The following is a 26538-nucleotide window of genomic DNA, read 5'->3' on the forward strand; positions in this document are numbered from 1 at the left end:
GATTTTCTGAAAATCTTAAATTGGTTACAACTTCGAAACAAATGAATATTTTTTAACGTCATTTTCAGCCACGTTTGCTTCACATCAATAGTTAACTTTTTTAACGCTACCGCAATTTGTAACATTAGAAAGTGCGCGCGTAAATGGCGTTTGAAATTTTAAAATGCTTCAAATCAATTTCTGATTAATTTAGAGCACGATTCAGGTCATTTTAGGCGTTAAAAAAATTGCCACTGGTGCGCACATTTTTACGCGCGCACGGCGCAGGGAACACGTTTGAGCCTTTCTTTTACACGATTTGTGTTTTTAAATCTTCGGTTAACAATTTTACGTTATTTTATTCACTTTTCAACTTGAAATGGCGTTCTACGAGCATGTTAAACATGATAGGTTGCGCACGAAAACGTCAACAAATTGTGAAAATGTTGCAAAATATGTCTACTTTTAAAAATGAAACAGTTCATCAGAATGCAAGGTTACCCCCATTTTTTATTTTATTTTCTTGCAGTGTATGAATCATAGGTGTGATTTATTATAGTCTTGAATGTTAAAAAGTGTTTGATGGCTACATTATTTGCATATTAAATGTAATTTTTGAAATAATTGTCATCAAACAAACATAAACATATTCAAAGAGCAAAACAATAAACATAACGTTTATCTTTTTTCTTTACATGTTAATATATAAAACTTGAAAGTATGCACTTTCATAATATGTCACTGTTTAAAATTTGTGAAGATTTCATCATAGTAAAAATTATGATTTAAGTTGATTATGTAATAATCAACTTGCATCAAAGGGGGGTTCACGGCATACCGAATGAACGAGGACTCTTTCTTCGGATTTTCTTCAGCAGGTGCTCATATGGCTGGATGTGTAGTGCAACCGACTTTGGTATCAGAAGTACCGGGTTCGAATCCCATAATGGGAAAACAATTAGTTAAAAGGATTTTTTTGGTTATTACACTGAAAGGGCAGTTTTAATTTTGAATAGGCTACTTTTTTTGGAAAAGTCATAACTAAGAAGTACTTTAATACGCAAAATACGTTTTGTTGCGGGCGGATAACCAAACTCGTCCTCAAGTGACGAGTTTAAGTTCTAGTTATTCTTCTTTCTTTCTCGGATTTTGTGCACGCGTTTTCTCTTTAACGTGTTAACATAACATGTTGTAACTTCGTCAACATATAGACATTTAACTGAAGATGTACTGCCAAGCTTTTTGACAATGTCAGATCCGCGTAGCGTAAGTTACGCGCGATTTTCTGAAAATCTTAAATCGGTCATAACTTCGAAACCGATAAATATTTTTTAACGAAATTTTCAGCCACGTTTTCTTCACATCAATGGCTAACTTTTGGAATGTTTAACAAATTTTTGGAGATTAGAAAGTTTTCGCGTAAATTGCGTTTGAAATATTTTACTCTTCTTATTTTGTGCACGCTGTTTCTCTTCAACGTGTAAACATAATATGTTGTAACTTGTTGAGCATTTAGACATTTTACTGAAGTTGTCCAGCCAAGCTTTTTGACGATGTCAGAGCCGCGTAGCGTAAGTTACGCGTGATTTTCGGAAAATCTTAAATTGGTTATAACTTCGACACAAATGAATATTTTTTAACGTCATTTTCAGCCACGTTTGCTTCACATCAATAGTTAACTTTTTTAACGTTACCGCAATTTGTAACATTAGAAAGTGCGCGCGTAAATGGCGTTTGAAATTTTAAAATGCTTCAAATCAATTTCTGATTAAATTAGAGCACGATTCAGGTCATTTTAAGCGTTTAAAAAATTGCCACTGGTGCGCACATTTTTACGCGCGCACGGCGCAGGGAACACGTATAAACATTTCTTTTACACGATTTGTGTTTTTAAATCTTCGGTTAACAATTTTACGTTATTTTATTCACTTTTCAACTTGAAATGGCGTTCTACGAGCACGTTAAACACGACAGGTTGCGCACGAAAACGTCAACAAATTATGAAAATGTTCCTAAATATGTCTACTTTTAAAAATGAAACAGTTCATCAGAATGCAAGGTTACCCCCATTTTTTATTTTATTTTCTTGCAGTGTATTAATCATAGGTATAATTTATTATAGTCGTGAATGTTAAAAAGTGTTTGATGGCTACATTATTTGCATATTAAATGTAATGTTTGAAATAATTATCATCAAACAAACATAAACATATTCAAAGATTAAAACAATAAACATAACGTTTATCTTTTTTCTTTACATGTTAATATATAAAACTTGAAAGTATGCACTTTCATAATATGTAACTGTTTAAAATTTGTGAAGATTTCATCATAGTAAAAATTATGATTTAAGTTCGATATGTAATAATCAACTTGCATCGAGGGGGGTTCACGACATACCGAACGAACGAGGACTCTTTCTTCGGATTTTCTTCAGCAGGTGCTCATATGGCTCGATGTGTAGTGCAACCGACTTTGGTATCAGAGGTACCGGGTTCGAGTCCCGTCACGGGGAAACAATTAATTAAAAGGGTTTATTTGGTTATTACACTGAAGGGGCAGTTTTAATTTTGAATAGCCTACTTTTTTTGGGAAAAGTCATAACTTAGAAGTACTTGAATACGCAAGATACGTTTTGTTGCGGGCGGATAACCAAACTCGTCCTCAAGTGACGAGTTTAGATCTAGTTAGGTTATATGCATTATCATGCATATAACCTCTTGATTCTGTCAAAATCTTTATTTATTTATTTATTTATTCTTTCCTTAGCACTATTTTGTCCGTGAATTATCTTGATATCAGTTTCATCTATTTAAGTCAATTTTTCAGAGTATATTCCTTATGGCCAGGAATCGATGTGGTTATATTTTCACGATGCGTAATCAAAAATTACGCGGTCTACGCGCGATTTTACGAAATCACGTTTGTAATCATATCTTCACAAGCATGAATCACAATTAAACAAAATTTGGTACTCATAAATTTCAGGTCATATTTCATCATATGGCAATACAATTACGTGCGTAGCGCATATAACGCTTGCGTACGCGCGCTTAAAATGTTCAAAATTGTCAAAATTTATTTTCGATGAAATTAGAGTACGTTTCAGGCAATTTTAAGCGTTTAAAAAATTGCCATGAGTGCGCAGATTTTTGCACGCGCACTGCGCGTTATACGTTAATGCGCACTCTTTTTGTCCGATTTCGGTTGTACAACCTTTCTTTAATAATATCATCATATTTTATTCACTTTTCAACGCGTAATTGCCTTATACGAGCACGTCAAAAGTGACAGGCTACGCACGTGTAAGTTAACAAAATGGTGAAAATATGCTAAATTTTAAAATTAATATAGATCGTCAGAATGCTCGGGAACACATATTTTTTATTTCATTTTCTTGAAGTGTATGTATCTTATGTATGATTTATTATTAAACTAAGAGAACAAAAGTTGATTAAGCCATAATTAATTGCATATTAAATTAAAAAAAAATCATTTCGACAATCAAACAAATTATGACATTTTCTTAGGCCAAAATAACAAACTTAACATTAACTTTCTTCCTCCAAAAGTTCATATATTAAAGTTAAAAGTATATAGTTTGACAGTGCATCATTTTTGTACATTTTTAGAGATGTCATCATAGTAAAAAATTATAATTCATTGCGGTATGTAATAATCTATCTGCACCAAAGTGGTTACTGCATAGTAAATACACGGAGGAATTTTTCTACAATTTTTAGACAGTTGTGTATGGCTCGGTGGTGTGTGCTCGTGTCTATGGCACTCAAGGTACCGAGATCGAGTCTCACCTTTGGAAACGAAATAAGATTTTTTTTTTATTATTCGTATTGTTTGTTCAAATTTATTTCTTAGTGTATATATTATACACATGATTTATAATGAAATCTAGATAAAAAATAACTTATGTCTTTATTATTATGTAACAGCAAATGTGGTTTATGACATTATACGCAGAGGGATCTTTGATCGGATTGTGATACCGGCTATTGTATTCGCGTTAGCAAGGTCCTATCATATATTATAAATAATTAAAGAATCTGAGAAAATCAATGAATCAAAATATCTTTTAAAAATCAATTATCTTTATTAAAATCAATGCATATAACCTATAATTCGTCATAGTGACGAATTAAATCTAGTTTATCTATTCTTTCCTTAGCACTATTTTGTCCGTGAATTATCTTGGCATCAGTTTCATCTAGCTAAGTCAAGTTTTCAGAGTATATTCCTTATGGCCAGGAATCGGTGTGGTTATATTTTCACGATGCGCAATCAAAAATTACGCGGTCTACGTGCGATTTTACGAAATCACGTTTGTAATCATATCTTTACAAGCATGAATCACAATTAAACAAAATTTGGTACTCATAAATTTCAGGTCATATTTCATCATATGGCAATACAATTACGTGCGTAGCTCATATAACGCTTGCGTACGCGCGCTTAAAGTGTTTAAAATTGTCAAAATTTATTTTCGATGAAATTAGAGTACGTTTCAGGCAATTTTAAGCGTTTAAAAAATTGCCATGAGTGCGCAGATTTTTGCACGCACACTGCGCGTTAAACGTTAATGCGCACTCTTTTTGCCCGATTTCTGTTTTACAATCTTTCTTTAATAATATCATCATATTTGATTCAGGTTTCAACTCGAAATTGCGTTATACGAGCACGTCAAAAGTGACTGGCTACGCACGTATAAGTTAACAAAATGGTGAAAATATGCTAAATTTTAAAATTAATATATATCGTCAGAATGCAGGGGAACACCTATTTTTTATTTCTTTTTCTTGAAGTGTATGTATCATATGTATGATTTATTATCAAATAAAGAGAACAAAAGTTGATTAAGTCATCATTAATTGCATATTAAATTTAAAAAAAATAATTTCGACAATCAAACAAATTATGACATTTTCTGAGGCCAAAATAACAAACTTAACATTAACTTTCTTCCTTCAAAAATTCATATATTAAAGTTAAAAGTATGTAGTTTGACAGTGCATCATTTGTATACATTTTAAAGATGTCATCATAGTAAAAAATTATAATTCGTTTCAGTATGTAATAATCTATTTGCATCAAAGTGGTTACTGCATAGTAAATACACGGAGGAATTTTTCTACAACTTTTAGTCAGTTGTGTACGGCTCTCGGTGGTCTGTGCTCGTCTCTATGGCATTCAAGGTACCGAGATCGAGTCTCACCTTGGGAAACGAAATAAGATTTTTTTTTTTATTATCCGTATTGTTTGTTCAAATTTATTTCTTAGTGTATAGATTATATACATGATTTATAATGAAATCTAGATAAAAATTAACTTATGTCTTTATTATTATGTAACAACAAATGTGGTTTATGACATTATACGCATATGGATCTTTGATCGGATTGTGATACCGGCTATGGTGTTCGCGTTAGCAAGGTCCTATAATATATTATAAATAATTAAAGATTCTGAGAAAATCAATAAATCAATTTATCTTTTAAAAATCAACTATCTTTATTTAAATCAATGCATATAACCTATAATTCGTCATAGTGACGAATTAAATCTAGTTTGCCTTAGATTTATATATATAAATATACTGTGTTTTGTATTTCAACATTGTAAAATTTATTAAAATATAATATGTTTATTAAATAAAATGAATGTTTATTACATTTTCAATTGAAGAATTTAATAATTTATTAAACTGTGTGTTGCGCGTGGGTACGACGTGTGTGTGTGTGTGTGTGTGTGACGGCGTCGTGTGAAAAGAAGTTATGATCGAGACACAACGTGAATACAGTATATAGAGGGCGGAGGAGGAAGACTCACTACGAAAATCATCTAGCCTAGGCCTAGAGAGATGTGTTTTGTTTTGTTTCAATATTAATTATTAAATCTAGCCTTGCTTGTATGTAGGCCTATGCCTATAATGGATATGAAGATTTTTGTCGTAATTTCTCTCTTTCAAGTAAGGTAAGACCTGCTTAAGTATTTAATCTACAACTACCTAGCTAGGGCCTACCTAGACTACACATAACATTATACTTTATACTTTATACTTAGCTTATTATAGGCCAGAGGGAGTTGTTTACAACTCCCTGCTTAGGCCATACACTACAGGGGAATCCCACTACAGAGTATAGTAGCAGAGTAATCCCAGCCAAGCCTAGTACTAGTAGTCTCTCTGTATATTGTATAGCCTAGGCCGGCATATTACCGTTTCGACCCACCACCAGACAGTTTCGGCCACAACCGATTTCTATGGCGAGCCACATACATTTATTTATTTAGATATAAAGATATTAAAATTTCTTTTTTCTTTTTATTGTTTTAATTTAATGTTGTATCTCATAATATTTAGTTGTCATGGCGGTTAAAATGTACATGCAACAGCACATTTTTCTTATTAACATGAGCTGCATTGCTTTGAAAAGGCTTGCCGACACCATGCAATAAATGGTGACACTTAAATTGGTCGCCAACAAATCAAATTCCCATATTTTGCATATGTATCGTTCTTATTTACTATATGTCTTGTTATCACTTCAGTCACCACCGCTATGTAGCATATTCTCAATATGTAAATTTACAAAAAACTGAACATGCAATAGAACCATTAAATAGAACTTTTAATGTGCAGTTAGTAGAACTAAATGGAACTACTACTGAAGAGCACATGATTGAAATGAAAATTAACCAAAAAATGCCACTGCCTAGTTCTCTCATAAAGATGTTGTTTTCAAAGCCAAAAAAAGGTGAATTGTAATGCATCATATAAGACAAGTGCAAGTGTACCCTCTAGTCCTTATCATCAGTACTAGTTATTAATAATTAAATGATGTTCAATAACTTCTAGTGCTGTGGCATCTAAAAACTGTGTCTGTTATGTTGGCTGGGCTACATCTTCCGGAAGTGTAAGAATCAAACTGAGTTCATGCTCTGCAGAAAACGTGACACCTTCGGCAGCTTATACACAGAAAACAGCTTCAACAGTTTTGCCAGCAACTACGACTGTTAAACTTTCTACACATCATACTACTGAGGAACAAGATGAACCTTCTGCTACCCTAACACCAGATGCAACTACTAATGAATACCAACCTGTCCAGACGACTAAACAAGAACTTAGTACTACCAAAACACAATCAACCTCTGCTGCATCAGATTCTGGAAGGAAAAGCCGGAAGAAACGAGACGATAATCCTACACCACCACCATGTTGTCAGATTTTAATAGCACAAACAGAAGACAAATTATATTTCAATAACTTGTGGTGGAATGCCACTTTTACCTGCTATGATGGTTCTTCTGATAAGGTACAAATGTATTGTATATTCCCCTCTCCTAGCCAATAATTGCTATATTTTGCTCTTCAAGTAAGTTTAGGGTAGTAGTGGAGGACAACAATAATAGATCTATTGAAATTGAATCTGTTTTACCAAGTAATTTGGAATTATCTCTCGTACATATTGACTAATCAGATTACAGAATTCACATACACTAATCAAAATTATTAAATATCCAAATAACCCTACAAACTTGTATGTATTCCAGGTCTGCAATACAATCGGTTGTAATGACCTCAAGTTTTTACAGTATCATATCAAGTATGACGTTGCTTTACCCAATAATTGTATGAAGCAATATTACAGTAAGTTTTTTAAATGTGAATTGCCCTAATATATATTGCACAATTACTTTTGACAACTTTCAATGTTATTATATTGTATTCATTGAGTCACCTATCTAAGTGCACTGCAACCTATAGCCATAAATTCTGCACAAGTTCAAAACTCTCCTTGTCCATGTTTCTGGTGGTAGAACAAGTCTACAGCAATTAAATACTACAAATTACCCAGTGTAATTTTTGAAAAGTCAATATGTTGTTTATTTTAGTTTTCCCTTCAACTAATATAAACCCAGCTTTTTGTTTTTGTGTGACTCAAGGAGCTATGGCATACGTAACCAATGCTTTCCAAATGTATTGTACTCCTATCCTAAATTTGTTGTAACATAATATTTTACAGTTGACACCTCCAAAAAAGCTGATGGTTTCATGTTTGAAAGCAATGGAACAGACAAAGTCATAGCAGCATGCAACAATTTCAGCGAAGATAAATGTTCAAGATTAAGTCTTACCGAAAACCATTGCTCTCAGGTTTGCAAATATTGTATATAAAAGAAAAAAATATATTATTAGTAATAATTTGTATTGTAATTCTAATGTTAATTCTCTGATGTTTGTTTTAAGGATGGCTGTTGCTGCCCTCTTGCAATAGGCACATGTACTTCAATGGTTACTACTACTACTACTGTGAACCCATCTGCGGCATCTCAACATCCAAGAAAACCAAAATCACCAAACAAACAACAGGTTATTAAATCTAATGATTTGTTTTTTTATTATTAAAATTGATCTAATAAAAGATTTAAATAATACATAATAATTAATATATACTCACATTCTTGTATGTAGGTATCTAACTAACTATATAACAATTTTATGCTTTTGTTTGTAATAAGTAAATATTATAATGCCATTTTCCTTAGAGCAAGTCATTTAATTGGAAAATTATTGGCTACATCGCAACTGGTATTGCCTGTGGAGTATTCTTAACCATCCTTGTAAGGTTCATTTATGGAAAAAAGAAAAATAGCGGATTAGTAATTCCCAACTACAAGTACAGCCGTCTGAGTGCAGATTATGTGGCAGATGATGAACAATTTTAACTGAACCTATTGGGTGTTTTGAAAGGTTTTAAGTTGACTTATTCAGGTCTATGTTTTTATTTACCCAGAAAGAAACTGCTATAAGCAAACAGTATACTAAAATGCTGGTAGAGGAATTTTTCTATTTTGTGTCACTGTTAAAACAGGTTTGAATATTAATAATTATAATTCATAATAGAGTGTCCAAAAAATGAAATGTTTTTTTAGTGGGGTCATGCATCTAATATAGGTTTCTTAGTCAATGATAATAATAATTTACTGTAGTAGCTAGATCAACTTTCATATGCACTTTGAGGCCCAGGCAATTGGTTTAGGGTTACAGTAGGTTTATTTAATCACATTGTTCGAAAAAAATACATATTTAGTACATATTTATTAACTATGATTACCAGGCCTAATTTAATTTAAACCATTGGGATACCCCACCCCTGTGGTCCAGATTAGTGAGAGGGATATATATTTGCTGCATTATCAACTGAAGTTTGTAGAGGTACATAGTTAAACTATAAATGTTATTCTGTATAATACATTCCATTTTCATTATTTATAGAAAATTTAAGTTTGGTTTTGCTTTCTTGTGTTTCTTAGTTGTTTCTCCACTCATGTACGGTAGTCGTTTATTGTTCAATCGTTTCTTCGTCAAAGTCAAATATTACTAGGTTGGCCCAAACTAAATTACAACTTGAAATGAGTGGAAGAAAACAACCAGGAAAGATATAATAATCATTTATTTGAAAGCTACACAGTGGCACACTTCTTGAATGAAGGTGCATGCAGAGTAAGTAAAATACGAAAGCCAAACTAAACCTAAATTTTATGCAGATTTGTTTATCCAAAAGAAATATTTATTTTTATATGTATATTTGTAGTTTGATCCATTTTATGTCTTTAGGTGATAGTGGGAAGAAGGTCAGTCAATAAAATCACTTACTGACAGTAATATAAAAAATTCCTAAAAAATGAATGTGTGTTTAAATACAGTTTATTTCTATATGAGGTTAGACAAATACAAACACTCCAGTAATTCTTTTAGACTGGTTTCCTGGTTTTCACATTTTCTCCCAGATTACAAAGATAACTGAATTCTTATGTACTACTGTATATGTATGGTTTTCTGCATTAAAATAAACAAAAAGGCTTATACATTGTATATTGTATGTATGCCATTGTATGACCATCTGGGCTGCGGTCATAATTTTCTCCTCTTTTTCAAGGGAAAGGGGATTCCCCACCACTCTTGTGACGTCACACACTGCACTCCTAACGTCTCGATAATAGATAGAGGGCGAAACTTCATATGTCCGGCCATGTATCTAAGTCAATGGATATTTTTCAAAATTAATCAGGTGTGTGGTTTTATTTTTAGGTGGCTCGAAGCGCAAGTATTGAGCTGCCTGCCGTCTGATCTCAATTTGTTCTTTTTTTTTTTTTAAATTAAAATATAAATAACAGAAACAACTTTGCTTTTTCCATTTAATAAAAAAAGTAGTTTTGTATTGCATGGTGTATTGTGAGAAATAAATATTTGAATCGGTAGCGCATTGAGGTATTATACCTCCATGGGAGCGCATCCACAAAATTCACGGCCGGGGAGTGGGGTTGGAGAGAGTATCCCATCGAGATAATATAAGTCGACTAACATTTCATAGAAAAAAATTTAATGAAATACTATTAAAAAATGATTTTACCAACATGCTAAATTTGTTTAGAAAGGTTTAACAGCAAAACCAAAATCAACCATGCGTTTTTACCCAGCAGTCCTATTATTTTCCATTTTGCCGTGTACTAATCATCACCAAGTAATTCAAGTAATGATTACTATAAACTAGTTCTTAATAGACTACAATGTCTAATTTAATTAATATATATTTTTTCTACCAGAAACAATTAAACATTGAAATGTTAATTAGTAATAAACTATCATTAGGCCTATTCGTGAAAACCCAACCTGTAGATGCCTGGTAGTTGACTGTCTATTATTCGGCAGTAAACTAACATCAAAATAGAATTTAACATATTTTTAGCATGTAGTTGATAACATTTTTTATTATGAAAACCCTACCGGTGGTCTAGTGATTTTATACCTCCTTGCTTAGACAGTCACAAAATGTTATATACATCCCGACGTATGCGGCGCCCTATCACATGGAAATATTACTGTATGTTTCATGTAAAACCGCGGATTGCTCATTCGAGATAATTCGATTCTTTGTTTTCTAGAGCCTAGAGGGCGGAAGAGAGCCAGGAGAGATTACACAAAAGAGAGCAGCGATTAGTAGGCCTATATATTTACAATAATGACGTGTTCATTTATACTATGCAAATCATTCTGCTTTATATTGTATTAACACTACAGTTGTGTTTCTGTTTGCGTTGTTTATTGTTTCAAGAATGACGTCGTCGTCAGTGGAGGCCGGTACTACTAGGCCTACAGCCTGTCCGCAAAAAAGCCGAAGTGTGAGGGACTCCTCCAGCCAAGGAGGTCTAGCCACACTTGATAAAGAACTAAAACACCTCTGCTTGGATGATTGTTGTGGGGTCCATGGGGATAGAAAACAGTCTAGGCCTAGACCTAAGTTTACTTCCACAGATCAATCCAGCGGCGTGACCAGTAGATTTAATAATATTAATAAGGTACTGATGACAGAATTGTCTATATTATATGACGAGAAGAAGAGACAAAAACATTCAAGCCAACAAATTAGTACTGTACTCACTGTAATACAATGACAATGTCTGAATTACAAATACTGTATTCATATTTCACCTGCTTCCAGGCCTGCCTACCTAAACCTAGTATACAGTTCTCTGTTCTTTTTTTATATAGATAGATAAAAGTCATCCGGTATTCAAACAAATTTCTCGTAAAAATGGTGAAATAAACAAACTGAATGCTAGTGAAGTTAAAGCAAAACTTGGTACTTTAAAGCTGAACACTCGGTAAGTTGTGTAGATCAGTGGGTACCCAGACAAACTTTTCCACCCAAAATAAACTTTTACCCTTTTCTACTGTAACCTTCAATATGGCCCCCTTCAAATTAACCTTTTCCTTTAAACTTCCCTTTTAATATTTGTGTGCATTGTCATATATCATTCTAGATTTTTTTGCAAACAAATGCTATTTTTATCTTTCTTTAGAGGGAGAATTGATATATTAAAGTCTAGACTGAAATCTTACTATAAACAACGACAGCTTGCAGCAGAGTCAGGCTTCCAATCGATGCATCAACAATTTGACTATTTACTAGTGATAGACTATGAAGCAACATGCGAAGAACCAGAACCACCAGATTTTGTTCCTGAAATAATTGAGTTTCCTATTGTGTTAATAAACACAAGCACTCTTGAAGTTGTAAGTTCAGATTAATCTAGTAGACTTGAACCAATTTTCAAATTAAAAAGTATAAACAAATTAAAAATACTACTGTATTTATCACTCGATGAGCAACACTAAATTGTGTAAGAAACGATGTTTCATTCATGTGTATATAATGTTTATGTTTTGTGTAAAAAGGTCTTGCAAAAACAAAACTATTGAACAATGTTGCATTAACTCATTGTAAACACTATCCATTTGTATGTAATTGCTTGATGTAGTTCAGGTCTCTCAATAGTGTAGGTGCTAAACAGCAATACCACTTAATATTGGTAAAGAGATAAAACATTTCAAACGTACAGTATTATTATTATACTGTATTATACATAAGCTGAACAAAAAAATAGGTTGGCTGGTGTCGCTCATAAGTGAATATTATTACTACTATCAACATAAAAAAAAGTAACTTTTTTTTCTAAATAACTATAGACTATAGACAATAATAATTTCATTTTTGGTATGTACACTCATAATTATTTTTCAATGATATTTGATTTTTCAGGAAGATGAATTCCAAGCATTTTGTCGTCCTACATTTAATCCAAAATTAACCCAATTTTGTACAGATCTCACAAGTATTACACAGGTAGGTATGTGGTGGCCTCAGCTCTCCACAACCACCTATCAATTTTGTACATATCTCACAAGTATTACACAGGTAGGTATGTGGTGGCCTCAGCTCTCCACAACCACCTATCAATTTTGTACAGATCTCACAAGTATTACACAGGTAGGTATGTGGTGGCTTCAGCTCTCCACAACCACCTATCAATTTTGTACAGATCTCACAAGTATTACACAGGTAGGTATGTGGTGGCTTCAGCTCTCCACAACCACCTATCAATTTTGTACAGATCTCACAAGTATTACACAGGTAGGTGTGTGGTGGCTTCAGCTCTCCACAACCACCTATCAATTTTGTACAGATCTCACAAGTATTACACAGGTAGGTATGTGGTGGCCTCAGCTCTCCACAACCACCTATCAATTTTGTACAGATCTCACAAGTATTACACAGGTAGGTATGTGGTGGCTTCAGCTCTCCACAACCACCTATCAATTTTGTACAGATCTCACAAGTATTACACAGGTAGGTATGTGGTGGCCTCAGCTCTCCACAACCACCTATCAATTTTGTACAGATCTCACAAGTATTACACAGGTAGGTATGTGGTTGCCTCAGCTCTCCACAACCACCTATCAATTTTGTACAGATCTCACAAGTATTACACAGGTAGGTATGTGGTTGCCTCAGCTCTCCACAACCACCTATCAATTTTGTACAGATCTCACAAGTATTACACAGGTAGGTATGTGGTGGCTTCAGCTCTCCACAACCACCTATCAATTTTGTACAGATCTCACAAGTATTACACAGGTAGGCATGTGGTGGCTTCAGCTCTCCACAACCACCTATCAATTTTGTACAGATCTCACAAGTATTACACAGGTAGGTATGTGGTTGCCTCAGCTCTCCACAACCACCTATCATTCACATTATTGTATTTATCATCATCTAACAATCATCAATTAATTGGTATGAATTTTAGAGTATGGTTGATAGTGCAGAGTTGTTTCCAGATGTATGGAAAAAAGTTTGTAAATGGATGGACTCTAAGGGACTAGGAACCTACTATACATTTGCAGTAGCATGTGATGGGTATGTAATGCTACATTAAAATGGAAATAATAATAATGGTCAATTTCTAAAGCATAAAAATGCAGGGCACATCTAAGCACTGAACAGAAAATTTAAAAAGCACAAAAATAATTAATTTTGAAAATGCAAATTAAAAAAGGTTTTATAGTTGAAAAATGTAACATTTATTTGATGTTCTTCTAGTATATTCTTTTTCTGGATATACTAATACTAAGCTTGTCCTTGGTATGTAATGAAATTTAATTTACCGTTTTAATGCATCTATACTGTAACAAATTTCTGAATATATATAACCTTTTATGTTTTCAGGCCATGGGATATGAATCTGTTTCTGAACGTGCAATGCCATCTCAGTCAAGTTCCATTTCCTAATTTTTGCAGAAAATGGGTGAACATTTGTAAAGCTATGAGCAATTTTTATCATTTACCTCGAATGAGTCTAAAAAATATGCTGACTGCACATGAACTTACTTTTGAAGGACGCCCTCATAGAGGAATATCGGATGCAAGAAATATTGCACGGATTGCTGTCATACTGATGGAAGATGGGTGTATTTTGGATTGTAACGATTCATTTGACACTAATTTCTCACCTAATGCACATTAATGAATTAGAAAAATGATCAAAATAACAATGTATATGTGCTAATTAAATACAGTATAACAAAGCTGTGAAAACTCACTTTCATACCTAGACTGAAAATCTGATTTATCTAACACTTATTTCCGTAATTAAAGTTTGAATATAGCACAACATTTGTTTACAGTCATTAAAAAAAGTACTTTTTTTCTAGGTAATTAATATATTGTTTCAGCAGAGTTTTTATACTGTTTTTGTTGTGATGACAAATAGGGAACTTTCGATTTGCAACGATCTAGGATTAGCATTACGTCATTTGTCTGTCGTTTGAAGTTTGCTGAAAAATGATTCATGGATTTTATCAAAACAGTTTTTCAATTTTATCATTTGTCTTTTAAGAACATTTTACAGTCAGTAAATTATTTTCTCATACAACCCTCCGTTTAAAAGTTAGATTTATTAAAATTAACATGGTATCCTGCTCTGAAGACACTTAACTTTTGTTTTTTACGCTTGGCTGGTCACAACGTTTTATCATTCATTGGCCAAATCTAATTGAGACATTTGGCATAAAGCAATAATTATAGAAAATCTAGCATAATCCTGAAAAATAAATTTTTGAAGAATATTTCCCATGATCTGGCATTTTTTTAAAGAAATCTAGCATAATTTTAACCAAATCTAGCATAATTTTTCGCTTTTGTGGGAGATGATAATGTGGCATAATTTTGTGCTGCCACCTAATACCTAGCATACTTTTTTGATTAACTGATTTGCTATCGCTCTGGAGCTGAGGTGCGCACACTACACTATATACAGTATATAACTCGTATACAATAATCTTCGGTGGTATAAACTGGTGGTACGTTGTAGCCTACGTCACGTCAACAAAATGGCTTCCGCGTATCCCCCAGCAAGGTTTTGTGTTGTGTTGTTTTACAGTTAAATCTGTAATTTGGGTCAGTATGTGCCACTTACTTTACATTTGTTTCTTTGATATTAATTGATCTTTTTATGGTATGGTAAACTACTAGCCTATACAGAGTACTACTACTCTAGGCTACTACCTAGGAAATATAGCCTAGCTAGGCTAGGGTTATCCTCCCATCCCTAGCTAGGAGGCCTTATTAGTATTTATAATTTAGTAACTATTTTAGTACTAGGCCCTAGGCCTAGTAGAGCAGAGCCTAGAGGCCCCCTCTCCATACTAGAGGCTAGGCCTAGGCCCCTAATGCCTTTTCTAGACCTAGGATTGTTTGGGCGTTCATTGAAATAATTGACACTACAATAGGTCTAGGCCTAGGACGGTGTGTTTATAAAATACAAATAAATACTGCATAATAAATAGGCATAGGGCCAGGCTAGTAGTAGTACTGTATATAACATTTAATATATAAAAATTGTATATATTTGATTGGTTAATTATGCATCATTGTCATTTGAATTAGTTCTAATGCATGTTCAGCATTTTTTTATAAACATATTTAGAATTGTTGCCATGAGAGGTTGTTTACTGACCCCCTATGTTATGTTCGAAAATTACTCTGTAGTGCGTACCCTCCTCTATACTGCGCCTTGTTGAAGATGGATCAGCCAATTTATTAAATTAAAGTTTACTTTAGAACTGTATGTGTTATAAAACAATAATAATAATTTACACTGTAAGACATGTATTATGTAATGCAGGGCAGGCACAAACTTGAACCTGATCACATTCAGGATACAAACGTGGTTTGGTCATCAAAAGTATATACATGGTAGGAAATGACCTTGTAGTGAAATCATTAGGACAATGATTTAAGTATTGTATAAATTAAAATACAGTTAAATGTATCAAATGTATGCAGTGAATCATACATTCATTCAAGTGCATGTATTGAAATATTGTAATTGATTGATTACACTTTTATTTTTAGGTAATTGTTGACAAGACATAGACTTACTGCATGTCTTAAAAGTCATCACCGATAAAAAGCATTTGTCATGATGGACATGGAGGACCTCTACATTGGAAGTAGTGTAGAAGGATCAACCTGCAAAAGGTCACCCCTAATTTCACGTGGAACACACAAGTACAGAACAGCAGATAAAATCGTCATACCAAGTTTTGTAGAAGATATGCACCAGGTAAGTACAAAAAAGGTCATATTTTGTTTCCTCATTTATTAATTAAATCCATGATTGTGTTCAGAAAATCCCCCAACAATTTAACAAGTTAAACAGAAAAATAATTTGTTTATATTCTTGTTGTTGGTTTTCATCATCAGTTTTGTTTCCTAATTTAGAAAGTTACATCAGTAATATGCAATTTCAATTATTGGAAACTTGATATTTTATTGCATCAATATAATATATCCTGCTTTAGTTTATGACCACTAAGTGTACAGTACATACACTGTTAAAATGTTACAAAACCTTTCTGTGTAGGAAATCTGGATATAGAATTTGTGTAACATCCTGGTGGTGATAATCACAAATGTATTGTAGCTTAGTAGTACCTTCTTATCTAATATAAATTTACGTAAGGGCAAAATTCGGTAAATCACGCCTTACTTCTAGAATTTTTACTCGATGGTATATAAAGTTGGTTCGTACTTTCGGTACTGATTTTAACCACCTGATGTAACCCTGTTTACTAATTAAATTAAGTTAGATAATTAGTTATTGACGATTAAAACGAATTTAGGTTCAACGATTTGCCCCAAATAGGGGTGTTTTCGATCGTGGTATACACTGTCTAATGGATGTCCATCTTGAAAAATACCCGCCACAAAAATGCGAGGAGGCTTCGCATTTTCCTATTCTCCTCCTACGATAATTGTTTTTAATAGCTGAAAACCGGTTGAACAGCTAGAGTACAGCATCATAATGTTGAAGACAGGCCGATTTTCTTTAAAAAATACTATTTTGATACGATTATACAAATGTATTGATTTGCGATGAATGGAACATCTCAATCTCTCAGTCTGCCAGAGTTTGGTTTAACACAAGTAGGTAAATTTATGAGCCCTTGGTTTAAAACACATACGGTAGGTAAATATATGGGCCCTTTGAGAATAAACTTGCAATACTTTGACAATACTGTAAATACCTATTAACTATTTTTGGTCCTCATTTGAATCGAACATTTCTTACTGTGAATGTTCGTACTGTTAGATGTAATAAAAAAATATATACAAATAAACTTTATTACTGAGATTGTGGTTAGGCTTCACTGTTAGTGTTAGATATATAAACACATTATTATATACAAATAAACTTTATACTGACAGTTCCCTCTCAACTTTTGTATTAATTATTAATTAATAATTACCAATAATATAAACGTCGTAGTGGTGTATCGTGACATGTACTTTAATATTTCAATCGATTATGAAAGTGACAGTTTTAACAAAGTATTAAATCGCAAATGTTTTACTGTATTTAGAGGTGTATTATTTATAGGCCTATAAAACATGAACAAAATATTTCGTTACTGAGTGCATAAAGAATATATTTAATTGTTGCTCTTTGTACTTATCCGCTTTCCCATCCCTCAAACCTAATGTTACATACAAAACACAAATTGGGTTTCTTTAAATGAGTCCAGATCAAAAATTTGGACTCTTTATGTGATAAGTTTCTCCTTCGGAAGTAATTCCTAGGGTGCTAATTTTTTTTGAAATCGCCAGTTTTGTTACGCTGAAATTACTGTGTATTCGAGAACCATCTGTGGGCACGACCTAGATGGTAAGCGAGCGTACCATCTAGTAATAATAATTAATATATTATAAAAGTATCAAAATGTTCAAATGTGACTTACATATTTGTGATTTCTTAGTTGCCAATTAGTGCACTGCTAATGCTATCCAACTTGTGACTACCTACTGTCATGTGCTTGAAATATTTTATAAGTGATCATTTTGTATCTGTCATTCTGTATCGCAAGAGTAATTGTAAATTAATTAATTTAATGTTTTTTTTGTACACCTCATTACTTTTATTTCCTTAAATGTCTTAGTAAAATAGTAGGTTTTGCCGCATACAGAAGCTTAATAATAATTCTGTTTGCAAATTCATAATATGAAAAATACTATATGGCGACTATAAGCTCGAGTCACATTAGTGGAAAAATCACTGATCCATGGCATCTTCTCAACTTGAGACACACCCAAAATGAAGATATATCCCAAAGACATAATATAAAATAATTAATAAAACGTTATTGATTATGAAATCATTGGTTATAAATCTCCCACTAAAATTTAACTATTACTGTATTAACATTTAATAACAGTGTATTTTCACTCTTCCTGCTTACTAACAATGCCGTAATCAGATTTCATTTATTGAACATTTCCGATAAAGTGAAAATACTTAACACTTTCATTACACACTGTTTGAATTCTTGTTTCTTTAAAATGACCAATCAGCATGTTGGTTCATGACAAAGTAAAATTGGGTATTATTTAAAATATTCCCCTCTTCTCAGTGTACTGTATATTATTATTATCTCACTTCCTTGTTTGCTTGCATACATAATTTAAAAATATTAGTAAATTCAGTTATGTTTTCCTGCATACATTACATAAAATCTTTTTTTTTTATTAATTTGCAGTTAGGACACCCTGTTTCTTTGATAGATCATGCTATCATCTGTATGCTTTCCATCAATAAATGTTTTTTTTTTTTTTGTATTTGCTGTTACGAAACCTTGGCTGCCTGGCTGATCTCTGTACCATGTATTATCATGTTCTATGTACAGTACAGTATTGTCAAGGCACATTAAATAATCATAGATCATTCAACATAGTAAGAGACTACTGATATAGTGGTAGATGTGTAGATTAATAAACTGTTACTGTTGGTGGTATTTTAGGTTTTCCAACTTTCCAACATTTGTTTATAAATTGTTATTTCGGTATAAATATTTTCTTTGTATTCAAAATAATGTAAAGCATTGTAAGAGTGCTGTGATCCAGAACAACTTCCTTTTCCAAATATACTGTACAGTATACATTTTTTAGACTTAGTAAATACAGATATTGAATACATATCGTCTATGTTGCTGCTCTGGTTGTTGTTTGCTTCTATTAATCATTTATTTTTGATGTGTAAAAACTGCCGTTTGTACAATTGTGAAAGACACACACATTCATTTTTTGATGTAGGTATAAGTTTGTAATTTTGTTTGTAATCATGATTTTCATACTACATATTGTCAAAGAATATATATCACAAGAATGAGTAATCCGCGATTTTCCCTGTAACAGTAATATTGTCCATGTGGTAGGGCGCCGCCATAAGTGTGGATGTATCTGGGATGTATACAACTTTTTGTGACGGTTTCAATAATCAAAGGCTAGACCACCGGTAGTATTTTCATGATAAAAAATGTTATCAACTACATGCCAACATCATGTTAAATACTATTTGGATATTAATTGTTCGTTTTATGCAATTTATTTAGTAAAAACTGCCGTATAAACAGTTTGCTTTATCAACCGGGCGCTACGATAGCGTGACCGGGCGTGTTGGTGTTTACGCGTTTTCACGAAGGATTGTTTAATAATATTCCTATATTTAACTTGTTTCTGGTAAAACAAATAAATGTTAATAACATTTAACATTTTGTCCTATTAATAACATGTATTTTATACTAATTTATATCATAAAAACAATACTTAATTTACCGGGCGTAGAGTAGTACACGGCAATGGTAAAGAATAGGCCGTGCTGAGTAACGATTCATTGATTTTTGGTGTTGCTGTGTTAGGCCTTTTTTGTGAACTAACTTAGCATGTTAGTAAATAATTGTCTGTAAAAGTGAATGTACACTAGTTTGTTAATAAATATGTATTATAAAATAGTTTACAATTGCAAAAACTATTATCATAATTCTATTTAATGTGACATGTATAATATCTATTAAATCAAGTCTTATTTAGTATGTATACATCCGCCCTTATGAGGGCGGGCATCACTCACTGGAGCTCTCTGTTACAAATTTCTCATGCAAAAATCGCGGAATACTCATTCTTGTGATATATATTCTTTGATATTGTGTAATTCTGAAAAGGGATAAAACAGAAGGCTTGACATTGGAATAATGATAAAATATACTGCATTGCTGTCCTGAAAGCTCTTAAAGATAAATGAATACAGCAAATTACATTTGTGTGAACAACTACAGTAAGTTCAGGGAAATGTAGCAAGATTGTTTACTGTTTAGTATTGTTTTCACAGATGAATGTAGAAACTGATAAACATTCATTAAGAATGAAGCTTGAATCTAAAGATGAAGAAATAAAGAAACTCACTGAACAGTTATATCAAGTTATGAGGATGAACACAAACTGGCAACGATACAATGATCAACGTGAGGTAAAAGATCAGGAAAGGGATCGAGAACGTGCAATAATGATACGGCAGCTAACGATGCATAAAGATCACATACAGATGTCTGAACGGAAAATTATGGATATGAAATCAAGCCAGGAGAATGTTTTAAAAACTGAGAATATTGAATTAAAAGCACAGTTGGAACTTAAAGAAGCTGAAATTCAGAAACTTAAGGCAGAACTAAAGACTAATAATCAGTCAGAAGAAAGTATGACAATGATCGAATTCCTTCGACAACAAGTGAATGTATATGTTGAGGATTTTAGAAAAGAACGGAAGGATCGTGAAGCTGTTCAAGAAAAGTATGAATCAACCAGATTAGAGTTATTGGAAGCTAAAAGAACTATTGACAAACTTACAGTAAGTCACTCACATTCATGATTCTACTGTACGGCCCTTTCAAACATTCTTCCAGCTTATTGCACTTGAGTAGTTGCTACTCTAGCTTGAAAAGGCTCCTCTTTAATTCAAGACTCTCCTCTGTCAGCTCAGAGTTCTAATCTTTGACACAAATTCTAGATGATATAGCTTTTGTTACCATCTCTTCCTTATATAGACCTTATTATCCTGTAACCATGTTGTTTGTTGTTATTACAGTTATTAAACAAACAAGATGAAACATCATATCCATATAGAAACTGGGAAACTACAGCAGCAAGAGTAAGTACATTTTTATTCCAAAAAATGGAAACTAATTATTGTAAACGGCTCCAAATATTAATAATAATTTTGTTTTGTCCTCCTAATAGTCTTTTGAAGCTGGAATGAGGTCAAGAGGTATTGATCATCAAGGACGCTTGCAATACAATGGGTCAGGGCTGTCTGATGATGTGGAAATCGACGCCGCTAAAACTGATGATGAAATGGACAGTTTTAACAAAGATGATCTTCAATGCCCAGCATGTTTTAAAAGTTTTTCTTTTAATAATCATCATTTACTCGTAGAACACTTAGATACATGTGGTTTAAAATAATTGTAATTAATAATAGCCCTGTATATACAGTATATTTTGTGCCTGTGATTTTAATACAGTATATATAATATATACATTAATATCAGTGGTCTAATGGTTAGCATATTGAGCAGAAGGTTCCTGGTTGAACCTCTTCATTCTCACAGATTTCCTCATCTCTTTATTCAAATGATGGAATTTAAATATGTTTAATTCATTTCTGGGGCACAACTGATTGATGATGAAATTCAGATTAATTCCTTTTTCTCAATTCAATATAATTACCACATGTTCTACCTACTACTACCAAATACCCCACTGTAAGAGATCACAAGCAATTGACTTGACTCAAGTTCCTGTGACTACCAACCTGACAAATTTGCTTTAACTTCAGTAAGAAATGTATATACAATTGTTCCCTGCAGATTTTACAAAGAAACTTCCTTGTGATCTCTAAAATGAAATAAATGCATGACAAAATTTTCCAAATATTTTCATATTGTTCAGTTCATATTTATATAATATGGAATGTCTTCATATCAGTTTATTTGACAACCTTTAAAGGGCCACAGTATTACAAACAATTTATATCAATGAATATATAATATACTGATAATCAATTTAAATATAAAAATAATTATTTTTCTTTGCTACAATTTTTTTTACGACATGAATTATTTTGTTTATAAGAACGTAATAAGGATCATTGACACAATAACCAGAAATATCAATGAAAAATGATTAAATGACTTGAACTACGCTTTACTGTCGTCATTAATGCTTTAACATAAATATGTAGGTTTCGTCGTGACAAGACAAAATATGTCCAAATAAACTACTGACCAATCAGAAATAACGTTCTATATCATCACTGGGAAGCTTGCCACTGACGGCAAAATAAAAATGTGTGTTTTTTGTTGCTTTTTAATAGCATCAAGAGTTATAATGACCAAATTGAACTATATTTAATATATATCAGTATATATTAATATATGCCTACTATATAATTACTGTAAATGTCATGACTACCAAAATAATAAACAGTAATTATAATAACAGTATAATAATTTACAAAAGAAAAGTAAGCTATCAATCAATCCTTATATACTTTTTGAACAGCGATGTGAATATTGCAATATAGTTTTAGGATCAAAACAAGATTATAATGAATTAATGCAAATGCAAATTACTGGTACAAGCATTCAAACGTGATCAATTACTACCTAAAGCAACACGGTACTTCATTAATATTTCATGGATGCTTGGATGGATAAAAGATTAATTAAGAAAAAACAGTTCACACTTTATGAAAACGATTTAACATATATGTAACCATAGAGATATTATAGTTCACTATAATATCTCTATGATGTAACATAATGAAACTATCTGGAACATGATTTAAACAAATTAATTTGAAGAAAAACAGTAATGGGTATGGGTATATGTGATATAGGCCTATAGAGTTTTTATTATGTTTTAAAATATTTTATATTGTTTTAAATATTTTAATCCATTCTAGTGGCGGGTTTGAATGTGACGGAAAATAAATAAATAAGTACAGTGGCGTATCCAGTAGGGGGCCGGGGGCCGGGGGCCGGCCCCCCCCCCCCCTGATTTCGTTTCCGTCGGCACATCATCGCGGCCGTCGGCAAACAAAGGTGCCGGGGAAAAAAATAAACTATTTATTCTGACAATAATTGAACTGTAAACATAATTCTTTTGAGTGTTTGTTTATTTACATATCATATCATCATTGATCCCTTCAGATCAACTATTTTTTATTTTCATTACATCTAACGAAACACGTAAAAAATGTGTAGCACGTACGTACGGCCGTACGCGGTAGATTGTTTACTCAAAAGTCTTTGACCTTACCCTAAAACCTTGTTTTTGCATGCAGTTGAGCCTCTCATGACCTGGGATTTGTATGTCTTCCTACGCTAAGAGATTATAGTTCCACATGCCATGTGCTTTTTTGTCTAAGATATATTTATTATAAGTGCAAAAAAAACGGGTTTTTTTCTCGATATGAGGCCTTTATTATTCAAAATTTTTAAAGAAAAAGCACATTATACCATAAAAAATATCCATGTATTTCATTTTTGGAACTGAATATTCCGTGAGGCTCAACTACAAAACCACCATTTTGTGATATGATGTCATCGTAAGCCAATCAAAGCTGAGCTTTCTCGCGATTGGCATTGCTCACGGTTGAATGATTTAGGATTCCAGCTGATTTGATTGGTGGATGCGAATCACCCGCAGCGGAATGTTTTCTCTCGCGCGTGTACCATGAATCTCTCTGATCGTTACTACACAAAGTTAGAGCAATGAATTTGTCCGAATTTCGTTAAGTAAACAACTTTATATATTTTATAAGCATTTAATAACATGTTTTATTGATATTTCCAATGGTGATATCAACTCAACTCAACTCAACGTAAACATTTATTTTCTTTCTTTCATTCAATAATAAAACAAATGAATAAGTTATTAAAAAAAGTAAGTACGAGTTACAAATAATACATTTCATTAATATAATATATATAAACACGACAGGCAAAGAACATTAGTTCTAAACCGCCCGGTGATATACTGAAATTTTAATTAATTAATTTGAAACGATAAAGATGAGGAAATATAATATAAATATATAGCCTATATAGACTATTTTTAGTTACACACATATATAAATATACATATTTATATATATAAACAAATCAGGCAAAGAACATTAACATTAATTTAATTATTTTATTTATTTGTATATATATGCATATATGTACACACACACCTATATATATGTATATATACATATATACATACATACATACACACAAACTCATCAGACAATAAACATTAATTCTAAACAGCCCGGCGATATACTGAATTATTAATTAATTAATTTGAAACGATAAAGATGAGGAAATATAATATAAATATAAAGCCTATATAAACTATTTTCAGTTACATATATATATATATAAATATACAATATTTATATATAAACAAATCAGGCAAAGAATATATAAATATATATATACAAATATATATAAATCCAAAGGCAAATAACTGAAAAAAAAATGACAATGCTGTGGGTATCAGTGGCTGGATCTCAATGGAGATACAAAAAAAGCGAAAAACTAAATCAAAACGATAAAGTAAACAGCCAGAAAAGTTAGCAGAGCTATATACATACACACACACATACATATATACAAATCAATTGTGTTGCATAGCACTGTGTAAATATATATAAATAAATAAATAATTTTATTTTTTTAATATATTGATAACATCAAATAATACCTTATATAAAAAGAACTGCAACATGTGGAAAAAAAGATGGCAATCCACGAAAGGCAAGCCTGTGATGTGGAAGCCCACACAATGAAGAAATAAATAAGTTAGACAGAACAACAAACACACAGGTACAGAACAAACTTACAGGACGCGAATCACAACACAAACAGACATCAACAAACAGAACATGCACAGACACACCCGAAAACACATCACCAGGGGAAAACATTAATATTTAGAAATGAGGAAAGATTTGAATGTTTTATTAAATAAAAATTTAGTAGCCGAATTTTTAATTTGAAAAGGAATTTTATTCCAATTCATGGGACCAGTATATCTGATTGAATGTTTAAAGGCAGTGAGTCTTGGTTTTGGCAAATGTAGGTCTTGTGAAATACGAGTATTATAATTATGAACTTCGTGATTAAATTTGAAAAGATGAGATGAAGGAGATTCTGGCAAGTGTGGGTCCAATGTCAACAAAAAAGCCATTGAAGCTATTAGCAATAATCTTTGGATCGCTAGTTAAGGTACCATTACAATTAATACGTTTTACATTGTTGCTTTTGCTGGGAGTAGTTTGAAGTACATTTCTAATTGTAGACCAAGTTTTTTTAATATTGTGTTGATGTTTGGTGAAGAGCTTAAGAAAGTAATCAGATTTTGAAGAGCGAATTATAGTAATGAGCAAATTACGATATCGTTTAAACATCGTTTCATTCTTAGACGTTGGGTTTTTAAAAAATCTGGAATAAAGTTTTTGCTTGTGCTTAATCGATTTAAGAATGCTACTTGTAACCCAGGGCTGGATATTTACATTCTTTTTTAATTTGGACTTAAAAGGAAAACAGGTATATAAATGTCGTTTAAAGATGTTTCAAATAAGTTGTAAGCTGAATTTGGATCATTATTGGAAATAACATGATCCCATGACGTTAAATAAAGTTTTAATTTAAATTTGTTAATATTTTCGGGACTGAAATTTCTAGAGGGTGGAAGTTCATGATTATTATATTGTTTATCAATTGGAGTGTAAACAATATTAAACACAGGAAGATGATCGGTAGCATCGCAGAAGAAAGCTCCACTTAGATTTTCATATCGAAATTCGTTTGTATGAATATGATCTAAGAGGGTTGCCGTTGTATCGGTCATTCTAGTAGGTCTGTGAATAAGAGGTAGAAATGAGTTGCTAAAAAGAGAATTCATAAACATATTAACACGATTATCATACTGGTATTGGATTAAATCGATATTAAAGTCTCCGAGTAAGTAAACAGATTTCTTTTCACCATTTAATTTAATTAATATATCATCAAACAAATCAGAAAAATAATTAAAATCAAGACTACCAGCTCTATAAATACAACCGATAATAATATTAGATTGTGAGGATTGTTCAATTTCGATAAAGATAGAGTCACAAACAGATTCAGGCATGCTGACATCATGTCGAACTTTAAATGAAAGATGTTCGTGGACATATATACCAACACCACCGCCGCGCTTAAGTTCTCTGTTTTTAGAAACAAAAGCGTAATTTGGAATTTGAACAACTGGA

At 32.3% G+C, this 26538-nt stretch overlaps 3 protein-coding genes across 5 annotated transcripts; all 3 read left to right on the top strand.

Annotated features, from left to right (window-relative positions):
- Nucleotides 1–5805: 5805 nt before the first annotated feature.
- Nucleotides 5806–9862, top strand: LOC140047477 (uncharacterized). Its single transcript, XM_072092521.1, has 6 exons — nucleotides 5806–5964; nucleotides 6848–7307; nucleotides 7546–7642; nucleotides 8019–8149; nucleotides 8243–8365; nucleotides 8542–9862. The coding sequence occupies exons 1-6, from the start codon at nucleotides 5912–5914 to the stop codon at nucleotides 8719–8721; spliced, it is 1044 nt and encodes a 347-aa protein (XP_071948622.1). The 5' UTR covers nucleotides 5806–5911; the 3' UTR covers nucleotides 8722–9862.
- Nucleotides 9863–10958: 1096 nt separating this feature from the next.
- Nucleotides 10959–14796, top strand: LOC140047478 (3'-5' exoribonuclease 1-like). Of its 2 annotated transcripts, XM_072092523.1 has the most exons (6): nucleotides 10959–11355; nucleotides 11549–11661; nucleotides 11860–12073; nucleotides 12600–12683; nucleotides 13648–13757; nucleotides 14067–14789. In XM_072092523.1, exons 1-6 carry the CDS (start codon nucleotides 11113–11115, stop codon nucleotides 14362–14364), a joined length of 1062 nt encoding a protein of 353 aa, XP_071948624.1. In that variant the 5' UTR covers nucleotides 10959–11112; the 3' UTR covers nucleotides 14365–14789. The 2 variants fall into 2 exon arrangements, with proteins under 2 accessions (XP_071948624.1, XP_071948623.1); XM_072092522.1 differs by lacking the exons at nucleotides 10959–11355; nucleotides 11549–11661; nucleotides 11860–12073; nucleotides 12600–12683 and adding an exon at nucleotides 12694–13547 and having other exon boundaries at nucleotides 14067–14796.
- A 373-nt stretch (nucleotides 14797–15169) lies between these two features.
- LOC140048109 (uncharacterized) lies at nucleotides 15170–23332 on the top strand. 2 transcript variants are annotated; one of them, XM_072093128.1, is made up of 5 exons: nucleotides 15170–15296; nucleotides 16254–16464; nucleotides 20563–21078; nucleotides 21316–21378; nucleotides 21468–23329. In XM_072093128.1, exons 2-5 carry the CDS (start codon nucleotides 16321–16323, stop codon nucleotides 21690–21692), a joined length of 948 nt encoding a protein of 315 aa, XP_071949229.1. In that variant the 5' UTR covers nucleotides 15170–15296; nucleotides 16254–16320; the 3' UTR covers nucleotides 21693–23329. The 2 variants fall into 2 exon arrangements, with proteins under 2 accessions (XP_071949229.1, XP_071949231.1); XM_072093130.1 differs by lacking the exons at nucleotides 15170–15296; nucleotides 16254–16464 and adding an exon at nucleotides 19262–19483 and having other exon boundaries at nucleotides 21468–23332.
- Nucleotides 23333–26538: the final 3206 nt, after the last annotated feature.

This window comes from Antedon mediterranea, chromosome 4 (genome assembly GCF_964355755.1).
Source record: "Antedon mediterranea chromosome 4, ecAntMedi1.1, whole genome shotgun sequence".
Taxonomy (NCBI): domain Eukaryota; kingdom Metazoa; phylum Echinodermata; class Crinoidea; order Comatulida; family Antedonidae; genus Antedon; species Antedon mediterranea.

Bases quoted from the DNA above. Each gene is read 5' to 3' on its own strand.
- LOC140047477 (XM_072092521.1), top strand. From the start codon at position 5,912: ATGCCTATAATGGATATGAAGATTTTTGTCGTAATTTCTCTCTTTCAA. The intron at 5,965-6,847 runs GTAAGACCTGCT...AATAACTTCTAG, and splicing joins ATTTCTCTCTTTCAAGTAAG to TGCTGTGGCATCTAAAAACT. The intron at 7,308-7,545 runs GTACAAATGTAT...TATGTATTCCAG, and splicing joins ATGATGGTTCTTCTGATAAG to GTCTGCAATACAATCGGTTG.
- LOC140047478 (XM_072092522.1), top strand. From the start codon at position 12,762: ATGTGGTGGCCTCAGCTCTCCACAACCACCTATCAATTTTGTACAGAT. The intron at 13,548-13,647 runs GTAGGTATGTGG...TATGAATTTTAG, and splicing joins ATCTCACAAGTATTACACAG to AGTATGGTTGATAGTGCAGA. The intron at 13,758-14,066 runs GTATGTAATGCT...TTATGTTTTCAG, and splicing joins TTTGCAGTAGCATGTGATGG to GCCATGGGATATGAATCTGT.
- LOC140048109 (XM_072093128.1), top strand. From the start codon at position 16,321: ATGATGGACATGGAGGACCTCTACATTGGAAGTAGTGTAGAAGGATCA. The intron at 16,465-20,562 runs GTAAGTACAAAA...TTGTTTTCACAG, and splicing joins TTGTAGAAGATATGCACCAG to ATGAATGTAGAAACTGATAA. The intron at 21,079-21,315 runs GTAAGTCACTCA...TTGTTATTACAG, and splicing joins GAACTATTGACAAACTTACA to TTATTAAACAAACAAGATGA.